Source organism: Sander lucioperca, chromosome 5, assembly GCF_008315115.2.
Source record: "Sander lucioperca isolate FBNREF2018 chromosome 5, SLUC_FBN_1.2, whole genome shotgun sequence".
NCBI lineage: Eukaryota > Metazoa > Chordata > Actinopteri > Perciformes > Percidae > Sander > Sander lucioperca.
This window is the reverse complement of record NC_050177.1, coordinates 21,890,665-21,910,580: the sequence shown is the minus strand read 5'-3', so window position 1 is coordinate 21,910,580 and position 19,916 is coordinate 21,890,665. Positions and strand designations below refer to the sequence as shown.

Below are 19,916 nucleotides of genomic sequence, written 5' to 3'. Positions count from 1 at the left end.
AATCAGATCTGGACAAGATTTGAGTGTTCACACTACTTCTGAAGAAGTCTGACCTGGTCTCTTGACCCCAAACAAATTTTGGGCCACTTTTACCTCCAGTCTGAATGTAGCCTTTGAGTAGATATAAAGGCTAAGCTGTTTAGTTGGTTCTCCCTGAGATAACAATGACCCTGTGTAAGAAAATCAATGTGGAGGCCGTTTTAAAGGAGCTTTTAAATGGGTTACCTTCCATCTTAGCAGTTTGAGTCGTTGTGAATCTTATTTTATTGGAATCTAAACCACTGATGCTTAAAGTTGTGCCAATATCTTTGAGCAGAGATCAATCAGTAAATCAGCAACAAAAATAAATCAAGAAATCAAAACTGCATGAGAAAGAGTGGGCTGTTGGACAACAATTATAGCAAAACTCACCATCAATTCATGTAAGATATTCCTGTAATTAATTATAAACTAGTTAGGCCCAATTCTTTTACAGACATTTTGTAGAAGATGTGGTTTTTATTTGCTTGTGTATAAAACGGTGCCACTCATAGACATTTCAGAGGCTTTGATGGTTCCATCCTTCTTGTTAGAATATTGAATGTAGAATGAAATAACCTCTTTGAAAATCAAATCAAGAACACCATTATCATAGAGGCGGCCTCTGGCTCGCCCAGTGGGAGCGTTCGCCCCATGTTGGCTGAGTCCTGCAGCCGCGCGGGTTCGGGTCTGACCTGCTGCTCTTTGCTGCGTGTCATCCCCCATCTCTCTCCCCTTTGATATCTAACTTTTCTATCTAATAAAGGCCTAAAAATGCCACAAAAAATCTTAAAAAAAAGAACATCATCATATTCTCACCAAGAAGCAGGCTGTTAGCTGCCTTCTGTATCTTTAAAGGGAAATCGTTGACCATTGAAATCCTGAAGCTGTCAAACATCCTGGACCTTGATAAAGCCAGGCTCACATGAGCAGGAACATTGGACACTGGCAGGAGTGAGATGAACTGTTCATTTCACGAAAAAACGTGATTATTCTGTTTTAAAACCTGATCCAACACTTCTCGACAGTTTGACCTAATACTGACAAGCTTGTCGTTAAAGGTCCCATGACATGGTGCTCTTTGGATGCTTTTATATAGACCTTAGTGGTCCCCTAATACTGTATCTGAAGTCTCTTTTATATAGACCTTAGTGGTCCCCTAATACTGTATCTGAAGTCTCTTTTATATAGACCTTAGTGGTCCCCTAATACTGTATCTTAAGTCTCTTTTATATAGACCTTAGTGGTCCCCTAATACTGTATCTGAAGTCTATTTTATATAGGCCTTAGTGGTCCCCTAATACTGGGGGAACACATATTTATGTTAAAAAAACTCATAAAGTGAAATTTTCATGCCATGGGATCTTTAACACAAAGCTCCTAAAACAGCTAGTCAGACTGCATGCATCCTTGACACGCAGATGATCTGAGATGTGATCTCATCTAGGAAACCACAGGGCGTTGCTTATGATTATAATGAAAAGAAGAGAATCTGCACATCCATTCTGTGAAGCTTTCATTCACTGACCTTGCTCGGAAATTATCTTATTATTAATAGAAAGGATAAGATGTTCTTCCAATCCTTGTACTGTACACTGAATCTTAGCTCCAGCTCCTCAACAACAACCTTTACCTGATGAGGATTAAAATGGTTACATTTTTTTTACTTTAAGTAATATTTCTGCACACTACATACACAATAAACCATTGGCAGCCTTTTGTGGGTGTCACATTCTCATTAGGGGCTGAGCCATCCTAAAGGTCTGATCCTAGAATCGCCCCTCGTCATGCTACAGCGAATCTTTTGTACACGCTCATATATATATGTATATCAGCACTCTTCACAGGGATCACCCAGGAAACTAGTAATCCTTTCTTCAGTAGACAGTGAAACAACCAGCAAGGTTATGCTGACCGCGGACTGTAATTTGTGCAACAATGACACAATATCCTGCTGTTTTTTAACAACAGGATGTCAGAAACAGGAAAAGTCATACATTACAATCTGCGCAGGAGCTAACATGCCCATGCTTCCTGCATTTGTGACATAACAAATACTGTCCCTAACTGAAAAGAAATCTGTACACAAAAATGTACATCTGAAAACTGAAAAGTACATTAATTATGATAAACGTATGATCTTTTGTTTCTACATTTTTGTCTGTTTGTGTGACTAAAGTTAATAAATACATAAACATTTGAGTTATTAGCTGCTTTTGGCTATTAGTTACCTCCTCTTTAATGTTTTGCACTTTTACTGAGCTTTGGTTTCTGCAGCCAGAGAGACTCTCTTCAGATTTTCCTCAACCTGTGAGAGTATTTCTGCCTCTGAGGAACATTTGCAGCTCTATAAAAACACGGATCTTCATGCTGGGGGGCCTGTAAGAGTCCTTGAAACACAGTCATTATGAAGGATGGAGCCTGACTACTATCTGAATTCACGATTTCATAAACAGAGCGATGGAACAGAAGCTGACAGTAATGGCAGCAATGTGGAGGTGGAGGTTTGCAAAGTCACTGTTGTTTATGAGCCTCTAGACCTCACCTGGAGGCGACGTGTGTGTTTTCAACATCCCACCCTGTTCATTGGCCAACAGTGTGTGTTTGTACAGTGTACTTTGCAGATGTCAAGGTGTGTAATTGCAATGTGAGGCAGAAAAAGAGCATGTGTGCTCTGAATGATGATGGTGTGAGGAAGATGTGATGAACGCTTTGTGCTTCCCTGAATGGCAGTGATGAGCCACAATTAAGTCACTGTCATTACCCATCTCGAGACAGAAAGGGCAGATGAAATCACAGCTGACACTCACGCTGGGGGGGGCACAGAACTACCAAAACTGGATACGCAGGCTAATGTGTGCAAATTACCACCCCCGCCAAGAAAAGCATAATGATGTAGAACTAAGTTCATTTTTATTATTCTGGCAGTTGTTGTGTTATTATAACCTCCCTTTCATTGATGTCTTTGCAAGATCAGGATGAACAGGAAACACTGATGGACGCTGTGGCTCACTATATCCTTTATGCTGGGTGCTAAAGAGAGGACGTGTTTTCTGCAAGGCTTCAAATAATGCATTCTTTTTTTTCGTTTAAAAAAATCAAAAAACATGGTGGCCGGGTTGGAATCAGTCAGCAGGCGCACATATCAGAATCAGAATCAGAATCAGAAAAGCTTTATTGCCAAGTACGTTTTTTACACATACAAGGAATTTGTTTTGGTGTTGTAGATGCATGTCACACATTCTCTAAAATAAGAGGTTTTATATATATATATATATACAGTATGTATTAAAAATAAGTGAATAAAAATACAGTGGCATGTAGAGCCAGAGGTGGGGTGTGGAGAGAGTCAGGCTGGGTTCCAGGTCCTGTTGATAAGGCTAGTGGCGGAGGGGGAACTGAGATGTTTATGCCTCGATGCAGAGGTCCAGGGTTCGAGTCCGACCTGTGACGATTTCCTGCATGTCTTCCCCCCCTCCCTCTCTCTCTCCTTCCTCAGCTGTCCTGTCGATTAAAGGCGGAAAAGCCCCAAAAAAATAATTGGTCACAGCTCTCATGAGTAAAGGTCAACTTGTCACCATGTAGCATACTGTCAATGTCTTGTAGATTGTTGTCAACCTCGAATTAAACTGATTAGATGAACTGTTCCTCCTGGTGCAGCCCTCATTTCCAAGCAGGGATTTAATGAAGGTTAAAATCCATTTAGCCTGAAAGGTGATAAGGCATAAAATGAAGGCTTTCATGAGAACAACATGTATTAGTGAATAATGATGTGGTTTGGCTTTGCAATTACAGGCATACACATTAGTCATTTTCTAAATGTTCCCTGTAAAACGGCTCTTTAATATGTTGTCTCTCTACACATTGCACGTTGTTGATTGTGGTTGTCACGTGACTCTGACAGCCAATGACAACCGTGGTCTGCAACCGCACAGCGTGTCATCTTTTTCTACACACCATCGACCAATCAGCGGAGTCAAGTCAATCACAATGAAACAGGACACTAAGTTATGTATTCTTCAAAATAAAAGCGTAGAATTGGGTTATTTTGACACGTGTGAGCAGTAGTAGGCCTACGGTACTAATACATACAATATAATAATACATGTGGAGTAAATACTGGACAAGACTTAAGTGAATACAATTGCATATAATATATATAAAAAAGTGCACCTCAGTAAAATAATCAGATTAATATGCTAATTTTCTCCCATTTCAATTTGGTTGTTTTTGCTAAACCAAAAGCATGTCATTTTAATATTTTCCTCAATGTTGGTAATAACAAAGCTATAGTCCACTACTGTCAAGAGAAGCTGACCTGGAACTGTTCAACATCTGCATCCATTCAGCCAAAGAGTAGTCTCGCATCATCACAGCGCTGTGTAAGCCAAAAAGAGACCGAATAAAGCTTTAAACCTTTAAATCATCAATCAGTAGGGCAGCACCAAACAAGAAAAAAATTGTATTAAAGTGGAATGCATGAGTAGTGAATCACTGTGCCCAAATAGTTATGTACACTCGGTCATTACACTCGTTTTTATGTTTAGTTTCCTACAGTATTAAGCCAGTAGTGTTTTAAGCCACCACATCTAAACCACAGGGCTTTGCTTGAGGTTTGTAATTATTGAGATCTCTATTTTAACTTTGATTATAATGATGCACACTGCTGTTTGTGAAATAGTCATTGTTTTTGCATCATACATTCAATCACTGTCATTGGGAAGGATGAGATGTTCTTCCTATCGTTATTGGAAATCATCTTCATCTAACATTTGCTTTGCTATTATCTCCTTGTTGTATTGTAAGATGTAGGCTTATCCTTTACTTTGTGTGACGAATTACTGCTGTTTGTTTCACTGCCCTAAAAAAACACACATTTCAAAAGGTAGCCTAGTACTATATTCTTTTTTACTTACACACAGTAGTAGACTCTCTCTTGTGTTGTGGTGGAGGGGAAAGCTTTGGCTCAAAAAAACTGACACAAAGTATTTACATGGCAGGGATAGGGTTGCAAAGGGGCAGACTTTTTCCGGTAAATTTCCGGAAACTTTCCGTGGAAAGTTAAGCTGGGGAATTTTGGAAACATTCCAATTTGGAAACTTTCATGGGAATTAATGGAAATTATGGGAATTTACGAGAATGAACTGGAAATGTTGGGTAATTCATACAAACTCCATCTTATACAAACATAAATATAAACATTTTGTTTTGTAATAAGCAGACCAATTCCCGTTAATTCCCATGGAAAGTTTCCAACTTTGAAAATTGCCGGAATTTTGCAACCCTAGGCAGGGAACGGTTTTACACTTTCACCAATGAGGCTTTAATTTTGAAACATGTCACCGGAAGCCTTGCTCTAACTCCTTACTATCTTGACAGGTGTGGAGGTCAACATGCTATGGATTTGATACCGTCCGGTGCACAGTACGCTGCAGGCGGGCACACACCGCAGGTACTTCCCTCCTCTCCCGTTACCCGTCCTCGCGATGTCGGTGCCGGTGCCGGTGCCGCCGTGTCGAGCGCGTGCCTCTGATCCTGATCACAGGTGATCATATAGATCGGAGACAGAGAGGGAAGTTTACCTCCAGCGACCCGACGATAGAGGCGGATCATCGCACGGCGCCTTAACTTACACGTTGTACGGTAAGAAGCTTTGCATTTTCAGTCAATCATAAAGTGCAGAAGATGGTGTGCAAATGTTGACATGATTGTAGCAGTTATTGCAGGGTGGGATTTATAATTTTTGTTGGTTAAATCCGACATTGGATTGCCTATATATTTTTTTAATCTGAATTGATTTTATCTCCATTGAAGAAACTTTGATGGGACATAAAGTCAGTAGTGTAGTCTAATGTATTGTAGTGTAGCCTACTGTATATATAATATATATTAGCCAAAATTTGCCTTTTTTGGGTTGGGGGGCATATCATAGTGGGGGGTCTGGGTGTCCTCCCCGGGGAAGTTTTGAGCAACTTAATTTCCTGTATTCGGATACACTTCTATGCACCAATTTACAGTGGACATACCTTCATTTAGCATATGGGAAGAAGGAAAACATGACAATTCAAAATATATCAAAAATATAATGGAAAGTATGTTGTTGCGTGTCATTGGGCATTTTTAAGTGGGTATATGGAAATCCTGGAGCTTTCTTAGTGGGTATTTACTGCGTATCACGTAGACGACACCACTGTATAAAGTAGTACCCTATATGCAGGGCAAGTCTGATACCCTATAGCCTATCCATTCCTAGTTTAAAATATATTTGGCTGTATACTTTGCAATATTTCAAAGCACATTTGATCAGACCCCACAAAAGAAATGATTCTAATTCAATTGAGTTGCATTTTGTCTGCCCAATGATTGTGCTCTATTGCCTACATGAAGTCATTATTGTCTGCATACTTAAATGGAGAAAAATGCAGTAAGATATGTCTATCTACATGCAGTGTGAGAACAATAGATGCTTGCAGCAGTGATGGGAGTCTAAGTATAGCAGGCTACCTCTCGCCACATATTGATGTTGAGTCATGAACTGCTAGCACCTGATTGGTAGACTTGTGGTTGAGTTCATGCAGCGGTTAGTGGCAGCTGGCAGGATGACTGTGCAGCCCTGTCTGTTCTTAATATCACCACTAATCTCAGCAAAGCACTGCTGAGGTCTGACCTGAGGGCTCACTCATTCAGGAACATTTGTCTAAAGTTAGATATGTGCAGAATTGTACAACTTTAAAGGCAAGCCGCTGCTCATATTGTGCTATATGTTGTGACCAAAATATCTTTTTATGGAATTTATTTTGATATTTGGAGATTTACCAGGGAAGCTAAATTCACAAACCAATGTCAAACCAAAACCAAATTAATGGCTGAGATTTTATACCTGAGACAAATCTGAGTGCCAGACATTGCCTCTGTCCTCTGACTTAATTTTTGTTCCCATTGTCAGCCAGAGACGGTGCTCTGAGCCTCCCCAGCTGCCAGTTACATAATATCAGCCGAGGACTGTCACAGTTTAGTGAGCAGACGTGGAAACTCAGGCAAAATTGAGCAGCGGCAATACTGAAGGAGGCCAGATTATAATGTTACATAAGGGATGTTTTCCTTCCACTTGGCTGGGATGATGCAGATGGTGGTGGTCCAGAAATAGGTCTGAGTGAAGGAAGAAGGGATGCTGCACACACTATATATTTACCAATGGAGGAGTAACACAAGCAAGCCTGGAAATGCACAGTGAGGGTACGGATCTGACATTCAATTTATAGAGTGAAATATTTGCATTTCATGTAGCACAGGCTGGCCTTTGTTACTATTATCCTGCCATTAATGTTCCCAGTAGCATTCATTGTGTACAGTGGTGCACACAAGGGGGCACCAGACAATATTACATTCAAGGGCAGAGTCTAATGTCTTTTAAGAGAGGTGGAGGGGAAATGACTGATAGCTTTCCTTCTGGCTAACCTCATCAGCAAAGTGCACTGTGGCATTACATGGTTCATTAGGTTGCATCTGTTTTAAATTTATTGTTGTGAATGTCTTAACAGGCAGACATACTTAAAACAGAGGTAGATACGGATGTCGACTGGAAAGATAGTCTAACTTGTTCATTTCTAAATTCGATGCTATCCAACAGAGCACTAAAACCCCCATAAGCAGGTTTTCACGCTCAAGTGAATTGTAATGAAATATTACGCAATGAAATCGGAGATAAACGGTAAATGGTAAATGTTTCCCTACTATCTGTTGGTATATTTGCCAAAGTTGTATTTTATGTTCAGCGCTTATTGATTCTGCAGCGTATGGCAGCTCTATGATGGCAGTGATTTATGATGCACGCATGGTATGAGGTGGCACTGCCAACTTTCATTCATCACTCGGGATTTAAAATGACAAATGATCCGTAGATCACATAGAGTAGAAAATCCTTGCCACATTGCTCAAGATGGGTTGATTTCAAAGCAGCAAATGGACACATGTTGTGCACTGATGTTGCACTCTGTGAGTTAATGATGATTTGTTGCTTAGTTAGTGTCAGTGTTTGTACCATCAGGTGTTGAAGACAGAGACAGGTCTTATTTTCTGGCCTTATTCAATTGATAGAAAGCAAACCTTTAAGATATTCCCACAAATATTTTTTTTTCCTCATTAATTGCAGACTTAATGAACTTCTTAAGGAGTTAAGTTAGCGTTTACAAAAGATTATAAAATCTAAATATTTCAACAGCCCACTTTTTTTTTTTTGGGATTATTTTTTTGGGCTTTTCCATCTTTAATTTTGACAGGACAGCTAGGTGAGAAAGGGGAGAGAGAGGGGGGGAAGACATGCAGGAAATCATCACAGGTCGGATTCAAACCCTGGACCTCTGCATTGAGGCATAAACCTCTCAGTACATGTGCCAGGCGCACATGTACTGAGCCTTCCCACTGAGCCAACCCGGCCACAACAGCCCACATTTTTTAAATGAATTTGTGAAGAGGAATAGAATCACTGTTATATTTCAGTCTTTTCTTACCAATATGTTCAAAGAGTCAAATGAAAAATTGATAGTTTGTTAATAAACAGTATGATTTGACCCGTCTAAATGTGCTGAAGATTTTGGAAAAAGGCAGCTTTGACAGTCTTATTAAGATTAAACTCTTCAGCTTTGCAAATGTGCAGTTTGTACACATCTGCTTTTAAAATCTTTGTGGTCAACGTGTTATGGAAATAGTGTTCTGTGGATTTGCTTTGCATGAAACTAATTCAACCACATGATAATATGAAACATAACCACACAGGTCAGATGAGAACTCTGCATATTGAGGTGTCCTTTGCCTAAAACAACAATGTTATCCTTTGGATAATAACGTAGAAAAACTGGTTGTACATATATATAGTGCTTGAGGGAGCCGAAGCAGCACTGCAGGAGCTGTGGGCCGCATCCTAATAAACTGAGATGACTGCAGTGGGAGCTGTGAAAACCAGAAACAACACAAACATCACAATTACATTATCCCCAAATCACTTGAAATGATATGATGCATCTAGGAAAGTTAAACAGTACAATCCTCATTAATGTAATGTGTGAACTATTCTCTAAAAAAAGAACAAAAATGAACGCCACTTGGCACTTGGCTCGACTAGACTACATCATCTTTTCTTACAAATTATCATAATGTAATTTTTCAGTAGTCCTCAATTAAAACCAAATTGTGAAATGACTATAAAAGTAGCCACACATTCATATCAAAGGAAAAGAAACATCTTTTTTTAAAGCTGTAACACAGTAAAATGATATTCAGGTATGCAGTGCTGTCAGATGATGGAGAATAATGTAGTCAGACTGAAATCCATCCGCATAAATATCTATTAGTCTTGCATTTCCAGGGAAATTGAAAGTCCTGCTCAGAATCAATGAGGGTCAGCGTAGGTGAAAGTGACTCCTAGAATGTAAGCTGATGCTGAAATCTTCCGTTGCTTGTGACACTGAATGCAATATTATAATATATAAAACTCTCTGACAGAGTGTAAAACATGGCTAATGAAAATCTTGTAAAAAGGAACTTTCACTCAGACATTACTGATGTTATTTGTTTTGCATCTTGTTGCCAACAAAAACTGATTAATGTGTTGACCTTTTGCGTCTGCGTTACCATAAAAACTGTGTGACCCAGCTGCTGTGGAAATGGAGCCGCTGAGTGCTGCTCTGTGAGATGGGGACTGCCTCTTCACTGTTACCTTGTTACTTAATTTATGATCCCCGCTCTGGTTTTTTCACAGTTACAGACGATTGATGACACATTAAACCTTTTATCCATAGAGCTTAACATCAGCCTGTCCTTGCAGGGTGGATGTGCGGAGGGAGACTGATCATGACCGCAGCGGGTACTACAAGTACAAAGCAGAGGGTATGGTGTTAAATTACCACTCGCTGCCTGACAGGTGTTTGAGTGTGTCTGCTGATTAAGGTTTCCAGCTGACCTTGTTGGACCCTTAACAAGCATGTAGAGAGGAACGCCACGGTGCTGTCCCCTTCAGGGGGTCCACATTGCTACTTTTTTTTTATTTTCCTAATGACATAAACTTAATATTTGATGGGTTTATCATTAGGAAATAAGCATGGAGATGTGTTTTTTTGTCCCTACAGGCATGATACTGTGAGGTGGCTGCATGCAGCCGCCTGGACGAACATGATGGAGGAGGCTGCCAGTCAGCTGGAGAGAGATCATGTGCACAGTGTCTATGACAAGATCGCTCCATATTTCAACGACAGCCGCTATAAAGCCTGGCCCAAGGTACGCCAGTTTCTGCTGGACCTGCAGCCGGGGAGCATCGTGGCTGACATCGGTGGGTGTCCCCGCCAGCAGCTATGTCATCCTGGCAATCCCACGACACTTTATTATATATATTTTATATATATATTATTATAGAGCTGCAAAGATGAATCGATTAGTTGTCAGCTATTACATTAATTGCCAACTATTTTGATAATCCGTAATCAGTTTGATTAATTTTTCTATGGAAAGAAATAAAAATTCTCTGGGTGCCTGGGTAGCTCATCTGGTAGAGTGTGCGCCCCATTTACAGAGGCTCAGCCCTTGCCACAGAGGCCGCCGGTTCAATTCCGACTTGCGGCTCTTTGCTGCTTGTCATTCCCCCTCTCTCTCCCCTTTCATGTCTACGTTTTCCTATCAAATAAAGGCCTAAAATGCCACAAAAGAAATCTTTAAAAAATAGAAAGAAATAAGAATTCTCTGATTCCAGCTTGTTAAATGTGAATATCTTCTAGTTTCTTCTCTCCTCTGTGACAGTAAACTGAATATCTTTGAGTTGTGGACAAAATGAGACATTTGAGGATGTCTTCTTGGGCTTTGGTAAACACAGATCCACGTTATTCACCATTTTCTGACATTTCATAGACCAAACAACTAATCGATTAATCAAGAAAATAATTAACAGATTAATCAACAGTGAAAATAATCTTTAGTTGAAGCTCTACATTATTACATTGTGCTTATTTTTGGAAAGACAATAAGTCCTAAGTCTGTCTTTCCTTAAGGAGAGGGAAGGAGTATTTGAAGTCTCATCAGACCACTGGTCTTTCCTTCTTTTTTTTTTTAAGATTATTTTTTGGGCATTTTAGGCCTTTATTGACAGGACAGCTGAAGAAATGAAAGGGGAGAGAGAGGGGGAATGACACGCAGCAAAGGGCCGCAGGTCGGAGTCGAACCTGGACCTGCTACGTCGAGGAGTAAACCTCTATATATGGGCGCCCGCTCTACCAACTGAGCTATCCGGGCGCCCAGACCACTGGTCTTTCCTGATGAGTCACTGGTGTTGGAGCTGACTGTCATGTCCTCGGCAGGTTGTGGCAATGGGAAGTATCTCCACATCAACAAGGAGGTGTTCAAGCTGGGGTGCGATGTTTGTCGCCCCCTGGTGGACTTTGCCTGGAGCCAAGGACACGAGGTCCAGATGTGCGACGGGCTGCATTTGCCTTACAGAGACGGCTGCTTCGACGCTGTGCTCTCTATTGCAGGTAACGGACACACATACACACACACACACACACACACACACATATGCATGAAGCCCAACACCTTCCATTTGCCTCAAATTAAATTAACATATTAAAATAATGATAAACATCAGTTTACTACGAGCTTGTGTTGCCTAGCCAACAATGTGAAATAATTAGTGTGCTCCCACCAAACAGTGTAATTGGGAGCAAAGACAGCAGACACCCACACTATTCCTTTGTGTTGTGTGCCATACACAGTTTACACAATGTGTTGTTTTGTTGACTGCAAGTGCTGAATGTGACTTGACATCATCATTAAATAAATGCCCACTCAATTCGGACATTAATGAATGTGTTTTGTCACAGTCATCCATCATTTGTCCACCAAAGAACGTCGTATCCGAGCAATAAAGGAGATGGCTCGCACCCTGCAAGTGGGCGGACGCATCATGATCTACGTGTGGGCCATGGAGCAGAAACGCCGTAAATTTGAGAAACAGGACATCTTCGTTCCCTGGAACCCCAACCCTCACTCGCCCTCCGGCTTCAACGCGGAGCACGCCACACCCAGAAGGAGGGCCGCAGCTCAGAGCGCGAGCGAAGCCATAGACAACACCGACAAGCACAGGAAGGTTAGAAGCACATCGTCCGTGGCAGACGAGGAAGACCTGAGCTGCACCGCGCCACAGCAGAGCACACAGAGACTGTGGTTCTTCTCCAGGTCTCTGGATTCTGTCTTCGACTTCGGAAGCCTATCTGTCTCCCGCTCGTCCTCCAGAGACCTGAGCACTGAGTCACCCACAGGCGAGAACGAGGGGAACAAGGCCAGCCGGCGCGGGAGAGGGCAAGGCCTCATCAAACAGGTCTCGAGCTTCTTTTACCCGTCGTCTGCGATCGGATCAGAGGAGGACGTCTTCGACTCAGCCCCAGGCCTGAACAAGGGACAAAATGATCCTGGAGGCAACAACAACACCACCACCACAGCCACCAATAACAACAACAACGGCACAGAAAACCAGCGTGTCTCAGTGTCTTTAGCCCAGGAGTGTGGCTCTCTGGCCCTGCCAGATCTGGTCCCTTTCCAGGAGCACCTGAAGCAGTCTGGAGACGAAAGCAGAGGAGGGCTGCAGGGAGAAGAGCAGCAGCAGAGCACAAGGAGTCCTCAGGGGAGCGAGGGGCAGGCGGAGGGCTCCTGCCTGAGGTACTATCACGTCTTCAGGGAGGGAGAGCTGGCGGAGCTGATAGAGAATCATGTTGAAGAGCTTCATGTCAAACACGCCTACTTTGATCATGCCAACTGGTGCGTGGTGGCAGAGAAAGTTCAAGTGTGGAGAATATGATTTTAATTTTACATTTTGCATCAACTCTGCCTCAAGTTTTAGCACTGAATCACACACTTGAAGATTAATACATTTGTGTGACCCTAAAAGTGAATACATATACAGATGTAGTCATTGCTGAAGGTACGTGAAACACTAAACTACTCCACTGCTGAAATTCTCTACTTCGCTGTTTGGAAAATGTAATTTATTATTATCTTATTAGTTTTTGACAGTCACTAGAGCATTAAATGTTTTAGACGGTATCTGAGTGTTTTGCAATAGAGGATGCACAGAGGATGTTCAGCAATGGCTGTCACTTTTTTAAAAGTATTTATTCGATGTCATGAAACCAACAAGCAGTATCCAGATATCCGGTGTGTTCTCTTTTAGTATCAAGAATGAGTTTTTATTATCAAACCACAGCGAGCTCCAGCGCCGCTAATGATTTTAACTCTTTTTTAAAAGAGCATTTCTGCAGGAGAGATGTTCAGACTTTTAATATTAGCCAAAGAGGAATTTGTGAGAATAAAGTAAACTCTTCCACCTGCTCTTACATGTTTTAATGCGTTGATTACAGTGGAAACTTCTTACTTAATTCTTCTGTGTCTGCCTGTTTAACAATTACATGTTCCTTAGCTCTGACTGTGAGCTAAACTTGCAGCAAGTATCTGTTATGAACTTCTTGGTGGGTCATGTGTAATCCATCATAACACTATCATAAGAAGAGCTCAAAGTTGTTTAGAATATCTTCCAGAACATTTATGCATTTGCTTGTTGCGTTTTATTCTCCCAAGTGTTTCAGAGAACGTGTTGCCAGTGTGTGCGTGTGCGCTTGATGTTTGTAATAGTCGTGTACAGTCTTGTGTTGAACTAATACCACTGGTATGTTTCAGCAAATCAACTGCCTCATATACTGTGAATAAACATTGCACTGTACCATAAATCCATCGCTGCTTGAGGTCAGTGAGTGACAGAGAAAGAAAAGGTGGAATTGGAAACACACTAATGTTCCCTTTGTGCCACGGACGATGCGTATCTTCTTCTCAGTACAGTGTGGACCAATGGACACTGGTACCTTAATGTCTTTCTGTGACCTGATGTAAATACTTTTGAGTTTGAATTGTTTTTTCCTTATTAAATATTTTTGATCATGAGTGTTGTTGTGTTGCATTCACTGTCATGAATGACACCTGTAATCATTTGGTGGAGCTTCAATCAGTGACAATCGTTCAATAACAGCTTATTTACTAGTTACACAGACAGTTACCACTTCAGAAGTACCAATACAGGATCTTGAGAGGTAAACAGTAGCTGAAACATCTCTTCAGCCAACATACCACATACTGTATTAATAGAGTCACTTGCATGACCATGTCGGGCGACTTCCCAAATTAAAATATCCTGAGTAGAGCTCGGATACTCTGAGCAGAGGGTGGAATCTGTTAGGACTCCATTGTCTCCTCCAATATCTTTTTCAGAATTCTTGATAGAAAATGTCATGCTGCCTGTTACAGCGTTACATTTTTATCATATTAACTTAGCTTAAGTTAATTTAGGAAGACTTGTATGCTTTACATTTTCTCTCTCTCATCCATCCATCCATCTTCGTCCGCTTAACCGGTGTCGGGTCGCGGGGGGGGGGGGGCAGCTCCAGCTAGTGTCTCTCACTCCCAACCTAATCAGCTGACTCTTTCAGGTCATCCAACCAGATTATGCCACGATCTCTGTGAGCTATCACGTTGTTGCATGTTCTCTTCTCCACTGCTGTCAGTTGTCATTTCAGGCTAAATAGATGGGACCCCCCCCCCCCCAGTTCACCTCCAGTTCTCATCATTCCCAGCACCCAGGGTTCCTCCATCAGAAGCCTCGCTCCACATCTTTCTTTCTTTCTTTCTTTCTTTATATTTCCAACAAAAAAAATAAAATAAAATATTAAAACAATAAGTGCGTAGCAACACACAAAAGGAAAACCATATCTACAAAGTGTTACAAACAATATGTTCCATTTGTCCGAAAGAACATCACATCCATCCAGAACTTCAGGCTATTCCTTCAGCACCACCACTAGTGTCTAGACTCCATCGGGGGAAGGGGGGGGATATTCCTGTATACCCACGGCCTCTTTATAAAGCTCCTAAAGATCAAGTCTCTGAGGGTCCTCTTGATTCAGATTTTACATCCCACCTTCCCTCCAAACCTGAAATATGAAGAACATTAATACCATTTATGTCCAGTGAAAGTGTTGACATTTTGTCCACTGTTAGAGTAAACGGTTCTGTATTGAAACAGGTCATCCAACATCCTTTTAACCTGTACCTGAGTTGCTGCTCTGTGGAGGATGGAGTGTCTGAGGGCCAGTTTGTCGATGTCTCTCGAGTATCCTCCTCCGATAACGGCAGCGACAGGAACCCCTCTGCTCACCACAGTCTTCATCACATACAGATCTCTCTGATACAGCCCTAGGAGATACTCACAGTCATTCAAAAACGTCCAGGAATGACTTGGAGGTGGAGATCTGAGCGGATGTCAAAGTTATCACTCACCTGGGGTGGCCTCTAGCTCACCTGGGGCGGCCTCTAGCTCACCCAATGAGAGCGTTCGCTCCATGTAGGCTGAGTCCTTTGCAGCGGTGCGGGTTCGAATCTGACTTGCTGCCCTTTGCTACGTGTCATCCCCCATCTCTCTCCCACCTTTCACTGTTACTTTATAATAAAGGGAAAAGCCCCCCAAAAAAATAAAAATAAAAAAATAGAAAAGTTATCACTCACCTTGGTCAGTCAGACGCAGCCGCCCGAGTTCATCTTCCCAATGAGGGTCGACACCTGCGTCATACAGAACCAGGTCTGGACCAAAGGTCTCCAGCAGCCAGGGGAGGTGGGCCTCCACTGTCCACAACATCAGACATGTTAGTGAGAAACAAACTTCATTCAAGTTACTGTTAACTTAATTGCAATCGATTCATGTTATGATTTTCATTTAGCTTGCTCATTTTGAGACGCATTTGAAACCAGCAAAGAGAAAATGGAAAATAAATGTCTAAAATACACCTAAACTTATAACTTTGACAAATTTGAAGACATTCATACTCAAAATTGATATTTGGATCTAAACTCTGAACACATTTTCATTTAATTTATTATTAGGTCCATGTGTTAACGTGCCTGTGGAGAGGTACTCCTTGTCTTCCAGCCCATCGTCCACGCTGATATCTAGGTCACTTTGTTGTTTACGGAGGGGGAAGTTTTTCCCACAATGCACCGAGAATGTAAACACACACGGCTCCTCTTTGAAAATGAAAGCAGTGCCGTCACCCTGATGGGAGGCAGAAGATAAACATAAACTACTGATGAAAAGGTTGAGCTTATCCACTAGGAACAAAGACAAATGTTAGGACATGTTGCTCCCAGAATGTTAGATTAGCAGAGGCACCTTAACACTACCTGATGTACATCTAGATCCACAATCAGAACCTTCCTTTTGGGCGAGGAGATGCCCATCAGGTATTTGGCGGCAACTGCTAAGTCATTGAGGAGACAAAAGCCTGAGCCGTAGCTTGGAAAGGCATGATGTGTTCCTCCTGCTGTGCTGCAGGCCAGACCCCTCTGCAGAGCTACTTCAGCAGCTAAAACAGTCCCACCTGGCAACGACACAGAAGGACAAGTACATATAGTGGGATCTTCATCTGTCAGGTCGTCCAGAGGCTCGATCTTCTCACCTGTTTCATATCGACAGCGTGTCACTATGCCTTCACTCCAGGGGAAACCTGTCCTCCTTTGTTCTCGCTCATTTATCGTCCCGTTCATCAAGTTGTTTAAGTATTCCTCAGTGTGCACACAGCTGAGTAAAGCTTCAGAAGCAATTTCGGGGACCCACACCTACGGTGAAGAAGGACATTCACATTAACAGGAACATGTGAGAAAAGTACTTCTAGCAGTATCAATTCCTTTTTGCTATTAAATAATCTATCAGTATTTTTCTTATTGATCAATCACTGTGAAATTGTGAAAATACCCCAGGGTAGCAGTCTTCAATCAATATCAATTGACAGTGACATAAAACCAGAGGAAGTCCCATTATTATTAATAAATTGTAAAAATAATTGTTGATTCATATTTCCATAGTCAACGACGTTTCATTTCCGGGATTGTTCAGGTGCCGCTGGAAATTCTGCCGGATGTCCCTCTTTTAGGCCGGATGTCCGTCTCCTTCCTCTTTCTCTGTGTTGGCGTTCTAACCTCCGGTGGATTTCTGAGGACTATGGTTAACTGCTCCTCAGAACTCTGCAGGGTAAATCCAGACAGCTAGCTAGACTATCTGTCCAATCTGAGTTTTCTGTTGCACGACTAAAACTACTTTTGAACGTATACATGTTCCACCAAAACAAGTTCCTTCCTGAGGATATTTTGCAGCGGCACTGTGGCTCCATCCGGAGCTTAGACGATTGTGATTGGTTTAAAGACATGCCAATAAACCAGAGCACGTTTTTCTAGCCAGACCCTCCTCCGCAGCACTGTGGTTGATATTTCAGCGCTAAATAATAAAAGTTATCATCACAATTGTATTTTACTAGTGGAAAATATCAGAATCAGAATCAGAATCAGCTTTATTGGCCAGGTTTGTGCAAACAAACAAGGAATTTGACTCTGGTTAATCTAATCTCTGGTTAAAAAAACAGAAAGGACAGTAAGAAATATAAAAAAATACTGTTAAGTATACAGTATAACAATACAATAGAATTTACTAATTTACAAGAAATATACAATAACAACTGAAAAGAGGGAAGGAATAGTGCAATATCAGTATAGTCTGAGATTTAAGATTTAAATATAAATATAGGCTATATATCAATGCCTCGCACACCTGTTTCTCTGTAATGACTTGATCCTTGATCAGAAAGTGGAGAAGCCGGGGGAACTTGGCCATAGGAAACCTGTGGTTGGCTGGGAGCTCGCACGCATAGCTGCTGTGATGAACTATCGGAAGGGCGCTGGATTCCTGTCCTACCTGCAGGGTGGAAAGGCTCACTGTAAGGTCAGTTTGAATGCAATGCATTGTGTTTGTTATATACTTTATGAATACTATATGAAGTTCTTACTAGTTCAGTATGGAAACACCTGCAGGAGGTGAAAGCTGCACCGAGCAGCCGTCCGACTGTTCTTCTAGAAAACATTGGTGTTATGTAGGTCATTATTCTCTGACTGGCGGTAATCCGGTAATGACTCACTGACTTGTATTAGACAGGGAGATGCTACATGTTTTACAGTTTGTTGATATAAAACGAGACGTGCTGGAGGTGTCCTCTTTGTTCACGGAAGTGTCACAGTTGTCCTCTGTAATACTGCCATCTGCTGGGATGGAGTGAGAACAACGCGGAGTATGATGGTTACAGTCATAGATATATATAAAGGCTGGATGTCTCGTCCTCGCTGCTGGCCAATGGAGGTCGACGTCCGCACCTGGCGGCCATCTTGCCACAGTCAGCTCGCTCACTCGTAACATTGTGTTTTAATGGTGCATGTACTTTTTAAATAACCATAACTTGCTCAATTTTCTACCGATTTTCAAACGGTTTGGTTTGTTATAAACGTCAGAGATGTAGTTATGACACTGCATACTTATGAATAATTATAACCATGGATTTCCATATGAAAATAACATTAAACAGAAAATATAGGTGCAATGAATATACACAAGCACAAGGTATTTATGTTAAATCAATATATAGGCTACTAAAACTCTCTCTCTCTCTCTCTCTCTCTCTCTCTCTCTCTCTCTATATATATATATATATATATATATATATATACACTTTTATATGTATATTACTAATATATACTTTTATAATATGTATATTACTAATATAATAAAATTACAATATAAGAGTTATTACATGTTTATTTTAAAACAAGTTTAAACTATTATAAAAGTGACATTTATTTGCAATAAAAAATAGGTACAAGATTTCCCTTTACAAATATACATAAAGAAATGCTGCATGTTGAAATACCCACCCTGTAGAGAGAACTACACTACTGTGGAGGTATACACATGGAGGATAGAGATAAAAAAAATTCAATTCAATTCATTCAATTTTATTTGTATAGCGCCAATTCATAAAAAAAGTTATCTCAGGACACTTTTCAAATAGAGCAGGTCTAGACCGAACTCCTTATAACATTATTTACAGAGACTCAACAGTACCACCATGAGCAAGACTTTGGAGACAAGGGCAAGGAAAAACTGCCTGTTAAGAGGCAGAAACCTAGGACAGACCATTCGGCTCTAGGTGGGCGGTCGTCTGACTCGACCAGTTGGGGTGAGAGAGAGAGAGAGAGAGAGAGAGAGAGAGAGAGAGAGAGAGAGAGAGAGAGAGAGAGAGACAGACAGAGAGAGAGAGAGACAGACAGACAGACAGACAGACAGACAGACAGACAGACAGACAGACAGACAGAAACAGTATTGGCAATGGCAGTCAAGCAGGACCATGGCAGGAGGCTCCACTAGGATCCATGAGAACCTGCGAGACGAGAAAGCACAAGAACTCCGGGGAAGAAGTGAAGTTAGTAACATGCATTAATGGGACATGAATGAGTGCAGAGAGAGAGAGAGGGAGGAAGAGACAGTGCACCATGGGAAATCCCCCGATAGTCTAGGCCTATAGCAGCATAACTAAGGGATGGTTCAGGACTCACCTGATCCAGCCCTAACTATAAGCTTTATCAAAGAGGAACGTCTTAAGCCTACTCTCAAATGTGGAGAGGGTGTCTCCCTCCCAAACCACAACTGGAAGCTGGTTCCACAGGAGAGGAGCTTGGTAACTGAAGAGACTATAGGAACCACAAGTAGTCATGCATTCAGAGAACGTAGTGTTCTAAAGAGGTAATAGGGTACTATGAGCTCTTTAAAGCAGCCATATTATGCTCATTTTCAGGTTCATAATTGTATTTTAAGGTTGTACCAGAATAGGTTTACATGGTTTAATTTTCAAAAAACACCATATTTGTGTTGTACTGCAGTGCTCTCTCTCACTGCTGCAGATCCTCTTTTCACCTGGTCTCTGTTTTAGCTACAGAGTGAG

At 41.4% G+C, this 19,916-nt stretch overlaps 2 protein-coding genes across 5 annotated transcripts; one reads left to right on the top strand and one right to left on the bottom strand.

Annotated features, from left to right (window-relative positions):
* Nucleotides 1-5,374: 5,374 nt before the first annotated feature.
* Nucleotides 5,375-13,992, top strand: trmt9b (tRNA methyltransferase 9B). 2 transcript variants are annotated; one of them, XM_031297397.2, is made up of 4 exons: nt 5,375-5,661; nt 10,143-10,342; nt 11,361-11,534; nt 11,883-13,992. In XM_031297397.2, the coding sequence occupies exons 2-4, from the start codon at nt 10,186-10,188 to the stop codon at nt 12,854-12,856; spliced, it is 1,305 nt and encodes a 434-aa protein (XP_031153257.1). In that variant the 5' UTR covers nt 5,375-5,661; nt 10,143-10,185; the 3' UTR covers nt 12,857-13,992. The 2 variants fall into 2 exon arrangements, with proteins under 2 accessions (XP_031153257.1, XP_035857084.1); XM_036001191.1 differs by lacking the exon at nt 5,375-5,661 and adding an exon at nt 7,057-7,254.
* Nucleotides 13,993-14,767: 775 nt separating this feature from the next.
* Nucleotides 14,768-18,201, bottom strand: hdac12 (histone deacetylase 12). 3 transcript variants are annotated; one of them, XM_031297398.2, is made up of 8 exons: nt 17,934-18,201; nt 17,699-17,842; nt 16,554-16,713; nt 16,279-16,475; nt 16,000-16,150; nt 15,607-15,723; nt 15,155-15,297; nt 14,770-15,035 (listed from the first exon to the last, which is right to left on the bottom strand). In XM_031297398.2, the coding sequence occupies exons 1-8, from the start codon at nt 18,024-18,026 to the stop codon at nt 15,012-15,014; spliced, it is 1,029 nt and encodes a 342-aa protein (XP_031153258.1). In that variant the 5' UTR covers nt 18,027-18,201; the 3' UTR covers nt 14,770-15,011. The 3 variants fall into 3 exon arrangements, with proteins under 3 accessions (XP_035857085.1, XP_031153258.1, XP_031153259.1); XM_036001192.1 differs by lacking the exon at nt 17,699-17,842 and having other exon boundaries at nt 14,768-15,035; nt 17,934-18,189; XM_031297399.2 differs by lacking the exon at nt 14,770-15,035 and having other exon boundaries at nt 15,276-15,381.
* Between the last annotated feature and the right edge of the window lie 1,715 nt (nt 18,202-19,916).